Here is a 13,443-nt window from a genome sequence, read left to right on the forward strand (position 1 = left end):
GCTGAAGGTACCGAGAGTTTCTCAGCACTCATCTTCTTCCAACTCCCCAGCCCCTCAGCCAGAACCTCATCTGCTCTACAGATGCCTGTGACAATGGGTGCCCATGCAGAAATGCAGAGGCTGCAGTGCAAAGGAGGAGGTCTCCAATAGTGAGGTGGGAATAAAGTATTAATACGATTAATATGAGTTACATTCATGAAAGCTGCCTTTCTCGCTATATTTTTCCACCACAACTTATGACCTACGCATCTGCTATTGCTTTGCTACATATGTATAGAGATGAAGTTACTATAGCTGATAAGCCCGAGCTGTTTGCTGTTTTTCTAGCCCGCTTGTCTGTGAGAATATGTTAATGCGAATTTACAGGAAACATGTGAAGACCATGAGCAGGCAAAACACACTTGGGCATGCAGCCAGCTGAAGCTGTGTTGTGTATAAATGTATGTTATTGTAACTGCTCTTTGAGATGCTTCAGTTCGCTGAAACATTCCCCTGCACGCTTGTAATAAAGGTTCCCTAACTGTAACCAACTCAGGACTCGGAGAGGCCCTTGCCCTGCAACAAACAGGGACACAATCATATTGTGTCATTGCACATACAATCATATCAGTAGGTCTTAGGTATAATGTCATGCTTCCTACTGGCACTCTCAACATAGTGGGCATGGTTTAAGCATACACAACCGGAAGAGGAAGAAACTCTGCCCAGAACTGCAACATCTGTGTCTTCTTTGATGTCTCATTGACAACCATTGGTGAAAATGTGAAGGGTCCAGATTGTGAAGGGCTTCTCAGTCTGCGGATTTGCAATATGTTGAGACCAATGGCTATGGTGATGATTGCAGCCATATTAATGAATCTTAGTCAAACTCCCTGTTGTTGGAAATGGGCATTTCCATGAGAAACTGTGGCTTCCATGTGAAAGGTTTATTATGTGGAAGCTGCTCACCAGGGACTGGGTAATGATAAGTGAGAGACTTCAGAACCCTAGGCAAATCTATTTTGGCTTAGGGCGCTTCTAGCAATGACCCCCTCCCTCCTGCAAAGGTTTAGCCATGGCTATATAGGTCTGCCTCTCCGCTGCTCTGCCATTGCCACCTTCCTCCTCCTCCTCCTCCTCAATGTTAGATCCCCAAGAATTGACAGGTACATCCTCCTCCTCATCATCTACTCAGACCTTGCAGCTCTAGGCAGAGCTTCTTCCCCTTCCAGTTGCAGGCCTCTTTGCTGTGCAATATTGTGTAGCACGCAGCATACCACTATTATTCGAGACACCCTTGCAGAGGAATACTGTAGAGCTCCACCTGAGCAGTCAAAGCACCTGATGCGCATTTTGACTATTATACTGCAGGTCACTGCATGGCTGTTGTTAATAATTCCATTTGGGCTCTGTTTATGGCTGCCTAATGGAGGTAATTAGCCACCTCCTTCAGGGGTACCCCTTGTCCCCTGGAAGCCACTACCGATCTGTGTCAGTGGTTAAAAAAGTTCAGGCAGTTGGAAATTCCTCAGTGTGAATGTGTTGTGGTATCTACCAGAGAATCTTGCACAGGCTTGCAGGAAAATCTTGCTGTGGTCACAAACTACCTGCACATTCAGGGAGTGGAATGACTTTCGGTTTACCAAGGTAGTCGGTTATTGAGTTAGAAGCCTTATGATGACGTGAGTGCAGTCGATAACCTCCTGCATCTGAGGGAAGCCTGCTAATAGTGCAAACCTGTGGCTTTTTGTGTCTGAGACACCACATTAATCAGAAAGTTAATGTGCTCTCCCACACAAGCAAATAGGACATTAGTGACTGCCTTGAAGCAGCTGTATGTGGCTCACTATGATATTCCACAGAGGTCTCCTGCTGAGCCTTGGAAAGAGCCTAATGCATAAAAATTCTGAGCTACTGTAATCGATAGCCACTGGCAGTGTATGAGAATCGGCAGACTATGGTTCAAGACGTCGTTGTACCATGCCACATATGTCAGTGACCACTTCTTGGCTTAACCTGAGCCGCCTACTGCATTGTATTTCAGTCATATTGTGATATGACCTCCAAGGATCTTGGGACCTTACCTTGGGGTAAAACGTGGTTCCTCTGCTCCTCCTTTCCTTGTATTGCCTCTACCTCCTGACTTGAGGCCCTCTCTCTGGCCTCACTTTGGTTACATTCACTGGCGTTTATGGTACAAATGTGTGAAGATGCTATCCCCATTTTCGCTCTTCTTTGGCACAATGGTCACTACTCTCTTCTCTGGCACACTCCTTTCTGCCATCTGAGTGCCTGAGTCAGTAGGGGCAAAATATTTAGCCTTTCCAAGGCCAATAGACCCAATCTCCAACTCCCTTGGGTGAAAGCCACATACCTGTGATTGATTTTTTTTGCCACTTCTGTGGCAGTTGCTGTAACTTTTAAGCATTAGCCAAAAGGGGGCCTGGATCTCTCCAAAGAACACCGCAAATTTTACACCTTCCACTGATAAGTCTAAAGCACAAGTCGAATTCCACAATCCCTGCTGATGAAAAGCACATCTGACTAAAGGCAGCTGCAGTTTTGTATGCACAGCTAACTCCGTGTACCATGCATGTCCAAAGTGTGACCTCATTCACCCCCCTGCAAAAATGGTGGGTGCCAGGTTCAGGGATGGGACTGCTGAATTTGTGCCTCTGGCACCATTTTGGCTTAGTCAGAGACCCTCTCTGCCATGCCAAAAATTCAGGCCATACCCATCTCCCTCCCTGGCCACCATCTCAGGCTGAATCAAGCTGGCTGCAGCCTCAGTAGCCTATTTGACAACGAGCTCAGTTTCCAAACCTATATCCACTCCATCACAAAGATTATATACATCTACCCCTGTAACTCAGCTTCATCTCCTCCTGAAACACTTATCTATGCCTTTTCCACCTCCAGATTCAGTAATTCCAATGCTAGTTTGGTCAGCCTCCCATTTTCCAACCTTTGTAAACCTCAGTTCATCTAAAATTCTGTGGCCCAGATCTTATCCCGCAGCCGGTCCCATTCACCCATCACCCCTGCCCTTGCTGACCAACATTGGCTCTCGTTCCTCAATGCCTCCAATTTAAATTTCTTATCCTTGTGCTTAAACACTTCCTGGCCTAATTCCTCCCTATATTATGAACCTCCTCAAGGCTTACAATGTCCCATACTCACCCTTTCTTCCCAGGCTCTTGGGGTCAGATTTTCAATTACTGGTGGGGTCAAGAGCAGGTGAAAGCACATTTTAAACATTGTGTTCCTGTGCGGCATCTCTGGATCCCAAAACCTCTCGGACGTCCTCCAATTTACAGAGAAAGAGTGAGAAGAAGGAAAACACAGAATCCGCTGACCTCCAATTCATAGCCCATTAAGCTCCTTGAGGAGCTTGTTAACAGGCTGAGGAGGGCGAGAATGCAACTTTCAAGTGAATTCAGCAAACCCAAACAGTCCGGTGCAAGTTAGTGCACAGCCTCGAAATGTGGGAAGAAGTGAAAGTTTTTTTATGTGGTGAGATGTATGGGAGCCCGAGGGACCTTGCACCTGATCATGTGCGTTACCTCTCATTTGTCAATGTGATCACTTTTGTGAGTGTTTATGCTGATGGCCCTCTGATGTTCTCTCTTCAGCAAGGCAGCGGCAGGCTCCAACATGGCTGCTGCCTTCCTTTGCCACTCACACTCTGCAGGCAGCTCCTGCCTTCTGAAGATGCTCGGCCTCACTAATTGGGCACAGGGCTCACTTCCAGCCCAATTAGGGCATTGACATTTGAAAATATTTTTACATTCAGTTTGAGGGAAAGAAGACTGGGTCTAAGACTTGTACTTTGAACTTAAATAAGGACAATTATGAGGACATGAAAGAAGAGCTGGCAAAAGTGAACTGGCAATTTAGGTTAAGGGATAGGTCAATAGAGATGCAGTTGCAGACATTTAAGGGGATATTTCAGAAAACACAAATAGATACATTCCAACAAGGAAATTTCCAAAGGGATGACCCACCATCCGTGGTTAACTTAAAAAGTTAAAGATAGTATCAAACTTAAAGAAAAAGCATATAATTGTGCAAAGATGGGTGGCAGGTCAGACAATCGTACAGGATATAAAAAACAGCAAAGAATGACTAAAAGATTAATAAGGACGGAAAGATTAGAGTATGAGAGAAAGCTAGCTAGAAATATAAAGACAGTTTGTATAGACATTTAAAAAAGAAAAGAGTTAACAAAGTGAGTGTTGGTCCTATAGAAAGTGAGTCTGGGAAATGAATAAAGTAAATAAGGAGATGGCAGATGAATTGAATAGGTATTTTGCATTGGTCTTCACTAGAGAGGATACAAGTAACATCCCACAAATTGCCGCAAATCAGCAATTGGAAGGGAGGGGGGAACTCGAAAATTACAATCACCAGGAAAGTGGTAGTTAGCAAATTGTTTGAACTGCGGGTTGACGAGTCCCCAGGTCCTGATGGATATCATCCTAGGGTCTTAAAAGAAGTGGCTAGTGAGATAATTGATGCAATGGTTTTAGTTTTTCAAAATTCCCTAGATTTGGGGAAGGTTTCATTAGATTGGAAAATATCGAATGTAACTCCTTTATTCAAAAAGGGAGGAAGACAGAAAGCAAGAAACTATAGCCAGTTAGATTAACATCTGACATAGGGAAAATGTTAGAAGCTATTATTAAAAACGTTTTCACAGGGCACTTGGAAAAATTAAAGGTGATCAGGCAGGGTCAACATGGTTTTGTGAAAGAAAAATTATGTTTAACCAATTTATTGGAGTTCTTTGAAGAAGTAATGGGTGCTGTGTATAAAAGGGAACTGGTGGATATACTGTGCTTAGATTTTCAGAAGACATTTGATAGGGTGCCGCATCAAAGGTTATTGTGGAAAATAAAAGCTCATGTTGTAGGGGGTAACATATTGGCACGGATAGAAGGTTGGCTGGCCAACAGGAAACAGAGGATAGCCATAAATGGCTCATTTTCTGGTTGGCAGGATGTGATGAGCGGTGTGCCACAGGGATCAGTGCTGAGGCCTCAACTCATTACAATTTATATAAATGATTTGGATGAAGGGACTGATGGAATGGTTGCTAAATTTGCTGATGTCACAAAGATAGGTAGAAAGTAAAATGTGAAGAGCACATAAGGAGGCTACAAAAGGATATAGATAGGTTAGGTAAATGGGCAAAGATCTGATAAATGGAATATAATGTAGGAAAATGTGAGGTCGTCTCTTTTGGCAGGACGAATAAAAAAAGAGGCATATTATCTAAAAGGTGAGAGATTGCAGAGCTCTGAAATGCAGAGAGATCTGGGTATGCTAATACATGAATTGTAAAAGATTAGTATGCAGGTGCAGCAAGTAATTAGGAAACTTAATAGAATGTTATCATTTATTGCACGGGGAATTGAATACAAGAGTAGGGAGGTTATGCTTCAGTTATACAGGGCATTGGTGATACCACATCTCAAGTACTGTGTACAGTGTTGGTCTTCTTATTTAAGGAAAGATGTAAATGCATTAGAAGCTGTTCAGAGAAGGTTTACTGGAGTAATGCCTGGAATGTGCACGTAGTCTTATGAGGAAAGGCTGGACAGGCTAGGCTGTATCCACTGGAGTTTAGAAGAGTAAGAGGTGACGTGATTGAAACATATAAGATCCTGAGGGGACTTGACAGGGTGAATGTGGAAAGGATGTTTCCTCTTGTGGGAGAATCTAAAACTCGGGATCACTGCTTCAAAATAAGGGATTGCTCATTTAGGAAAGAGGTGAGGAAAATTGTTTCGCTCAGAGTGTTGTGAGGCTTTGGAATTCTCTTCCTCAAAAAGTGGTTGAGGCAGAGTCGTTGGATATCTTTAAGGCAGAGGAAAAAAGATTTTGATAACCAAGGGGGCAAAAGGTTATCGGGATGTGGTTATCGGGGGTAGGCAGGAACGTGAGATTAAAATCAGATCAGCCACGATCTTTTCTAATGGCGAACCAGCCTCAAAGGGCCGAGTGGCTTGCTCCTACTCCTAATTCGTATGTTCGTAAATAGGATTGCTTGGGCAAGGCTTGCGACCCAGAAATTATCCAGGTGTCGGGTTCCCAAACCCACTTTAAAAATCTGGCCCTCAGCGTCTGACTCTGGCCTCTTGGGCATCACATTCTCTTTTTGCCCAAACATTGGCAAACACGTTCAGTTGCCTAGGTCCTAAACTCTGGAATTCAATCTTTCAATTCTTTGTGTTTCCACCACGTGTCTCTCCTGTGGCTCAATGGGTCACACTCTTGCCTGTGAGTCAGAAGGTTATGGGTTCAAGTTCCATCCCAAAAACTTGAGCACAAAAATCTAGGCTAACACTTAGTTGCAGGACTGAGGGGGCCCTGCACTGTCGGAGCTGCAATCTTTCAGATGAGATTTTAAACAAATTCCATGGGGTTCTTTTGCAGAAGAGCAGGAGAGTTATCCCTTGTGTCTTGGCCACTATTCATCCCTCAATCAACATCAGATTGTCTGGTCATTATCACATTGGTGATTTTGGGGCTTTGCTGTGAGCAACCTGACTGCTGCATTTCCAACATTACAACAGTGACTACACTTCAAAAGTACCTTTTGGCTATTATGTGCTTTGGAACATCCTGAGGTTCTGAAAGGTGCTATATAAATGCAAGTCTTTCTTTCTTTAAGACCCTTTCTAAAATTCACCTCTGACCCATCATAAAACCTCCTTCTTTAGCTTTACATTTCTATGTTTAAAGGAGCGAGATAAATTGGGGTTGTTCTGAATAGGTAATGAAGTATAAATTCAGACGTTAACAAATCTTCAAGATATCTCTATGACACATTCGTCAAAGTAGTGCTATATGAAGTTAAGAAGGTCCCATTGTCACAAAGGTTTGCAATACAGTAACCAGTAATGACTGCTCAGAGTGGGGGGGAGGAGGGATGGAAACAGAGATGCAGCTAATGCTGGCAGGGGCCGATGCCAACAGTAATATGGACTGATGCCGACAGGATCATTTTTTGGCATTTTACAAGCAACTCAATTGGACACCGATGAAAAGACAAGAAAAGAAGTGCTTACTAGTTAGGAATGTACACTTGCTTCAGTTTACTTTCTGCTTCAGCTGCTTTCAACCGTTTCTAAGTGAAAGACAATGAGAGGTCAGAAGTAATACTTGGTCAAAAAAGGTCTACAGCCTGAAATTTATAATCAGTTACAACTCGTCCTTCAACAGGCCTCAGCAGTTTATCAGCTGCAATGACCTGGATTTGGCTATTAGAGCGGTGACATAAAAGGCACAGGTCAGGTTAGTAGCAAAATACAACATCTGTGCTCCAATTATCCAAGAGCACAGGTCAAACTAGTCGAATAAATAAATGTGCTGCTTAAAGTTGGAAAATGGAGAGGAAGTAACACTAGTGGTGCTGAGGTAAACACTGATCAAATCACAATAGCAGCAAACACTTGCCTGAAACAGTTTGCTCTGAAGAGGAGTTGTCACATGGTGCCCAGTGTCACATCCAGCTGAGTTTACAGAACCCACAAAACCATCTTAAAAAAGGATGAAGGAATCAGTAAATATGTGAAGGTTACCTGCTGTACATATCGGTCAGTGGTTTTCCACATGTAGTAATACTCAACAATGCTGGTTAATGACTTCCAAGGTAACTGGGGAACATGTCAAATAAAAAATATTGTTAGATTCATAAGTATGTCTGAAGTTTGATGTTACTTGTTTTTCAAAAACAGACGTATTATTAACAAACAAATCTTAAATAATGTCATTCAAATTCATCCATTTCTATTCCATTGAGGTGCCATCACATCCTGATCACCAATTCCAAAAATCTGTTTTAAGGCAAATTTCCAAATGCAAGCATTCCAAACCCATCTTGCACAGAACTCAACTACAATGTTCTCTTGCAACCTCCAGGCCCCCTGGGTCCAGATCATGAATGGTACTTTTACACTGTGACCGAGGTGGCAGGATGATGATGCTGAACAAAACACTACCTCAGTTCTGTGATCCTCTCATTTGGCTTTACCAGCATGTGCTGCCAGTGACTAGAAGGCCAACAGAAAGCAGACTACATTTCACACTGCCACCCAATGATGTACCTGAGATCTTGGAAAAGTCAGGTCCGGGACACCAAAGATGTGGAATCCACCTGCTTTCCTGTGCAGGCTGCATTGTTCCTGACAAAACCAGTAATTTATTTACCGGTAATGCAGGTAAATCAAAACTCTGTTGCCTGGGTCATAACCAAATCTTGCTGATCAACCATCCTTTAGTGTGCAGGGATTGGAGAAACTGGGGTTGTTCTGCTGGAGAGCAGAAGGCTAATAAGAGATTTGATAGTGATGTTTAATATCATGAAGGGTTTAGATACTAATAGGAGCATAGGAGTAGGAATAGGCCATTCAGCCCACCAAGCCTATTCTGCCATTTAATACAATCATGACTGGTCATCCACTTCAATGCCTTTTTCCCAGATTATCCCCATATCCCTTTATGTGGTATTTAGAAATCTGTCAGTCTCTGCTTTAAACATACTCAATGACTGAGCTTACACAGCCCTCTGAGGTAGAGAATTCCAAAGATTCACAACCCTCTGAGTAAAAAAAAATTCCCCTCATCTCATACCTAAGTGGCTTATTTTGAAATTGTGTCCCCGGTTCTCGACTCCCCAACCAGGGAAAACATCTTACCTGCATCTACCCTGTCTATTACTTTAAGTATTTTGCAGGTTTCAATGAGATCACCTCTCATTCTTAAAAAGCCGAGAGAGTACAGGCCCAGTTTTCCCAATCTCTCTTCATAGGATAGCCCCGCCATCCTGGGAACAAGTCCGGTGAATCTTCATTGCATTCCCTCCATGATAATAGTATCTTTCCTAAGGTAAAGAAACCAAAACTGCACACAGTGCTCCTGGTGCTGTCTAACCAAGGTTCTTTACAACTGAAGCAAGACGTTGCTACTCCTGTACTCACATCCTCTTGCGACAAAGGCTAACATACCATTAGCCTTCCTAATTGCTTGCTGCATCTGCATGTTAGCTTTCAGTGACTTATTGACGTGAACACTCAGGTCCCTTTGTACATCTACACTTTCTAATCAGTAACCATTTAAGAAACACTCTGCACATCTGTTCCTCCTACCAAAGTGGGTAACCTCACATTTTTCTACATTATATTCGATCTGCCATGTTCTTGCCCACTTGCTATGTCTGTCCAAATCCCCTTGAAGCTGCTTTGCATCTTCCTCACAGTTCACATTCCCACAGAGCTTTGTTTCATTCATGAACTTAGAAACTTAACATTTGTCCTCACATCCAAATCATTGATATTTATTGTGAATAGCTGGAGCCCCAAGTACTGATCCCTGCAATACCCCACTAGTCACAGCTTGCCAACATGAGAATGACCCATTTATTCCTAATCTCAGTTTGCTGCCTCTTAACCAATCCTTAATCCATGCTGGTATATTACTTCCTATCTCATGTGCTGTAATTTTGCTAACTAACCTCTTGTGGGGGACTTTATTGAAAGCCTTCTGAAAATCCAAGTACACTACATCCACTGACTCCCCTTTATCAATTCTGTTAGTAATATCATCAAAAAATTCCAATAGGTTTGTCAAACATGATTTCCCATTCATAAATCCATGTTAACTATGCCCAATCAGATCATTATTATCTAAGTGTCCATTTATCATGTCCTTCATAACAGATTCCAGCATTTTCCCTACTACTGATGTAAGGCTAACAAGACTGTAGTTCCCCATTTTCTCTCTCTCTCTCTCTCTCTCCCTCCTTAAGTAGCGGGCAATATTTGCTATCTTCCAATCTGTAGGAACTATTCCAGAATCTATAGAATTCTGGAAGATGATCACAAACTCATCCACTATCTCCATAGTTACCTCTTTCAACATTCTGGGATGTAGAAGATCAAGTCCTGGGAACTTATCAATCTTCAGTCCCATTAATTTCTCCAATACAACCTTCTTACTGATACTAATTTGCTTCGATTCCTCATTCACCCTTGCCCTTTGGATCTCTAATTCTGGGAGATTTCTTGTATCTTCCTCAGTGAAGACAGATACAAAGTAATAATTTAGCTTCTCTGCCATTTCTCTGTGCCCCATTATAAATTCTCCTGGCTCTGCCTATAATTTGTCTTAGCCAAATGTTTCCTTTTTACCTACCTATAGAAGCTTTTACAGTCCATTTTTATGGGATGATCCCAATCCTTGAGTTTACTACTATTTCTGGCCTTTACAGGCCTTTTCTTTTAATCTTTTACAATCCTTAATCTCCTTTGTTAGCCACGGTTGGCTAACTTTTCTTTTTGAGTTTTTGTGCCTTTAAGGAATGTATAATTGCTGTAAACTGTGTAATACTTCTTAAAAACTATTCATTGCCTGTGTACCATCATACCTTTTAATGTATTGTCCCAATCCACCTCATCCAATTTGCCCCTCATACCTTCATAATTTGCTTTGTTCAAATTTAACACCCTGACTTCAGATTGAACTAACTCACTTTCAAACATAACTTAAAATTCTATCATATTATGGCCACTTATCCCTAAAGGTTCCCTTACAATAAAATTATTAACTACCCTTTTCTCATTTCATTATACTAGATCTAAAATAGTTTGCTCTCTAGTCGGTTCCTCAACATACTGCTCCAGAAAGCCATCCCTAACACACTCCAGAAGCTCACCCTCCATAGCATGTGTGCTCATTAAGTTTACCCAGTCTGTATGCAGATTGAGTCACCCATGCTACATGCTTCTCTAATCTCCTGATTAATACCCTGCCCCACACTACCACTACTGTTTGGTGGCCTATAAACAACTCCGACCAATGTTTGCTGACCCTTACTGTTTCTTAGCTCCACCCAAACAGGTTCCACATTTTGTTCTTCCGATCTGAAAGCTTCCCTTACTAAACTATTGATCCCATCCCTTATTATCAGCGCAACACAACCTCCTTTTCCTCTTTGCCTGTCCTTCTAAATGTCAAATATCCTTGAATATTCAGCTCCCAGTCTTGGTCACCCTGTAGCCATATTTCTGTAATGGCAATTAGATCATACCAATTTATCTCTATTTGTGCCTTCAAATCATCCACCTTGTTACCCAAATGGATGTAGCATGCACAGAGTGTCTTTAACTTTGTTTTTTTAATATTATTCCGCACTCTAAGGCTAATATAACACCCTTATTCAAAAAGGGAGGGGAAGGCAGAAAGTAGGAAGCTATAGACCAGTTATTTTAACGTCTGTCATTGGGAAATTGTTGGAATCCATTATTAAGGAAGTAGTAATGGGGCATTTGGAAAGTCAAAATGCAATCCATCGGAGTCAGTATGGTTTTATGAACAGTATATCGTGCTTGGCTAATTTGCTAGAGCTCTTTGAAGATGTAATGAGCAAAGTGGATAATGGGGATCCTGTAGATGTAGTATATCTAGACTTCCAGAAGGCCTTTGATAAGGTGCCGCATAAAATATATTAATACACAAGTTAAGATCACAGGGAGTTAGGGGTAGTATATTAGCTTGGATAGAGGATTGGCTAATCAACAGAAAGCAGAGAGTCGGGATAAATGGGTCTTTTTCTGGATGGCAAGCTGTAACTAGTGGGGTGCCACAGGGTTTGGTCCTTTGGCCCCAACTATTTACAATCTATATTAATGACTTGGATTCAGGAATAGAAGGTACTATAGTGAAACTTGCAGATGACACCGAAATAGGTGGGAAAGTAAGTTGCAATGAAGAAATAAGAAATTTACAAATGGATATGGACAGGTTAGATGAATGGGCCAAAATTTGGCAGATGAAGTTTAATGTGGATAAGTGTGAGGTTGCCCATTTTGGTCAGAAGAATAAAAAGATGACTTATTATTTAAATGGAGAGAAACTTCAGAATGCTTCAGTACAGAGGGATCTGGGTGTCATTGTGCATGAATCGCTGAAAGCTAGAATGCAGGTACAGCAGGTAATAAGGAATGCAGATGGAATTTTGGCATTTATTGCTAAAAGAATAGAGTGCAAAAATACAGTTGCAACTGTACAAGGCACTGGTGAGACTGCACCTGGAGTACTGTGCACAGTTTTGGTCCCCTTACTTGAGGAAGGATGTAATTGCACTGGAGGCGGTTCAGAGAAGGTTCACTGGATTGATTCCAGAGATGCGGGGCTTGTCTTATGAGGAGAGATTGAGCAGTTTAGGCCTATACTCACTAGAGTTTGGAAGGATGAGAGGAGATCTAATTGAGCTATATAAGATGCTAAAGGGGATAGACAAAGTAGACGTGGAGCAGATGTTCCCCTTCTGGGGCATTCTAGAACGAGAGGCCATAGTTTTAGGCTAAGGGGTGGTAGATTTAAATCAGAGATGAGGAATTCACTAACTCAGAGTGCAGTGGATGCCGGGATGCTGAATAAATTTGAGGAGGAGATAGACAGATTTTTAATTAGTAATGGGTTGAAAGGTTATGGGGAGAGGGCAGGAAATTGGAGTTGAGGCCGAAATGAGTTCAGCCATGATCATAATGAATGGCGGGGTAGGATCGAGAGGCTGAATTGCCTACTCCTGCTCCTAGTTCTTATGTAGATGATGCTCACCTTCATTTCACCTGCTTTCCAATTTTGCTTGCTATTTTTATACTTCCTGTTACCAGCTTTACTTTCTTCCAATTTGAACTACCCTTCAGGTTATCACCCACCAACAAGATAGTTTAAAGTCTCCCCAGTAGCACTAGCAAATCTTCCTGCAAGGATATTAGTCCCGGCCAGTCAAGATATAACCCGTCCATCTTTTACAGGTCCCACCTGCCCCAGAACCGGTCCCAATGCCTCAAATCTGATGCCCTCCCTCCTACACCAGTCCTCTAGCCACATGCTCAATCACTCAATCCTCCTATTCCTATGCTCACATGCATATGACACTGAGATTAATCCTGAGATTACTGCTCATGAGGTCCTGCTTTTTAATTTCTTTCCTAACTCTCTAAAATCTGCTTTCAGGACCTCATCCCTCTTCCCACTATGTCACTGGTACCAATGTAGGCCATGGCCTCTGATTGTTCACCCTCTCCCAGAAGAATGTGCTGCAGCCACTCCATGACATTCTTGACCTTGGGACCAGGGAGGCAACACACCATCCTGGAGTCACATTTATAGCCGCAGAAACACCTGCCTGATCCCGACTATCGGATCACCTATCACTGTTGCTCTTCCACTCTTCTTCCTTCCCTTCTATGCAGCTGGACTACTCATGGTGCCAAGGACTTGGCTCTGGCTGCACTAAAGAGAAACTGTTTCCAATGGCTGAATGGTCGATAACCAGAGGGCACAATTTTAATGGTGACAGGCAGAAGGACCAGAGGCAGGATGAGGAAAAACTGTTTTATGCAACAAGTCGTTAGGATTTGGAATGCTTTGCCTGATAGCATGAGGATACAA

At 42.4% G+C, this 13,443-nt stretch overlaps 1 protein-coding gene across 4 annotated transcripts in view; it reads right to left on the minus strand.

Moving 5' to 3' along the window:
- The window catches only part of LOC121292639 (metastasis-associated protein MTA1-like), a 145,554-nt gene that overhangs the window by 60,567 nt on the left and 71,544 nt on the right, over nt 1–13,443 (minus strand). For all 4 annotated transcript variants that reach the window (XM_041214876.1, XM_041214877.1, XM_041214875.1 and 1 more), the window contains 2 exons: nt 7,566–7,640; nt 7,053–7,111 (listed from right to left, as the gene is read on the minus strand). In XM_041214876.1, coding sequence (XP_041070810.1) covers nt 7,053–7,111; nt 7,566–7,640 — 134 coding nt within the window. The remainder of the gene's footprint in view (nt 1–7,052; nt 7,112–7,565; nt 7,641–13,443) is intronic.

The sequence above is a fragment of the Carcharodon carcharias genome, chromosome 20, assembly GCF_017639515.1.
Source record: "Carcharodon carcharias isolate sCarCar2 chromosome 20, sCarCar2.pri, whole genome shotgun sequence".
Classification (NCBI taxonomy): domain Eukaryota; kingdom Metazoa; phylum Chordata; class Chondrichthyes; order Lamniformes; family Lamnidae; genus Carcharodon; species Carcharodon carcharias.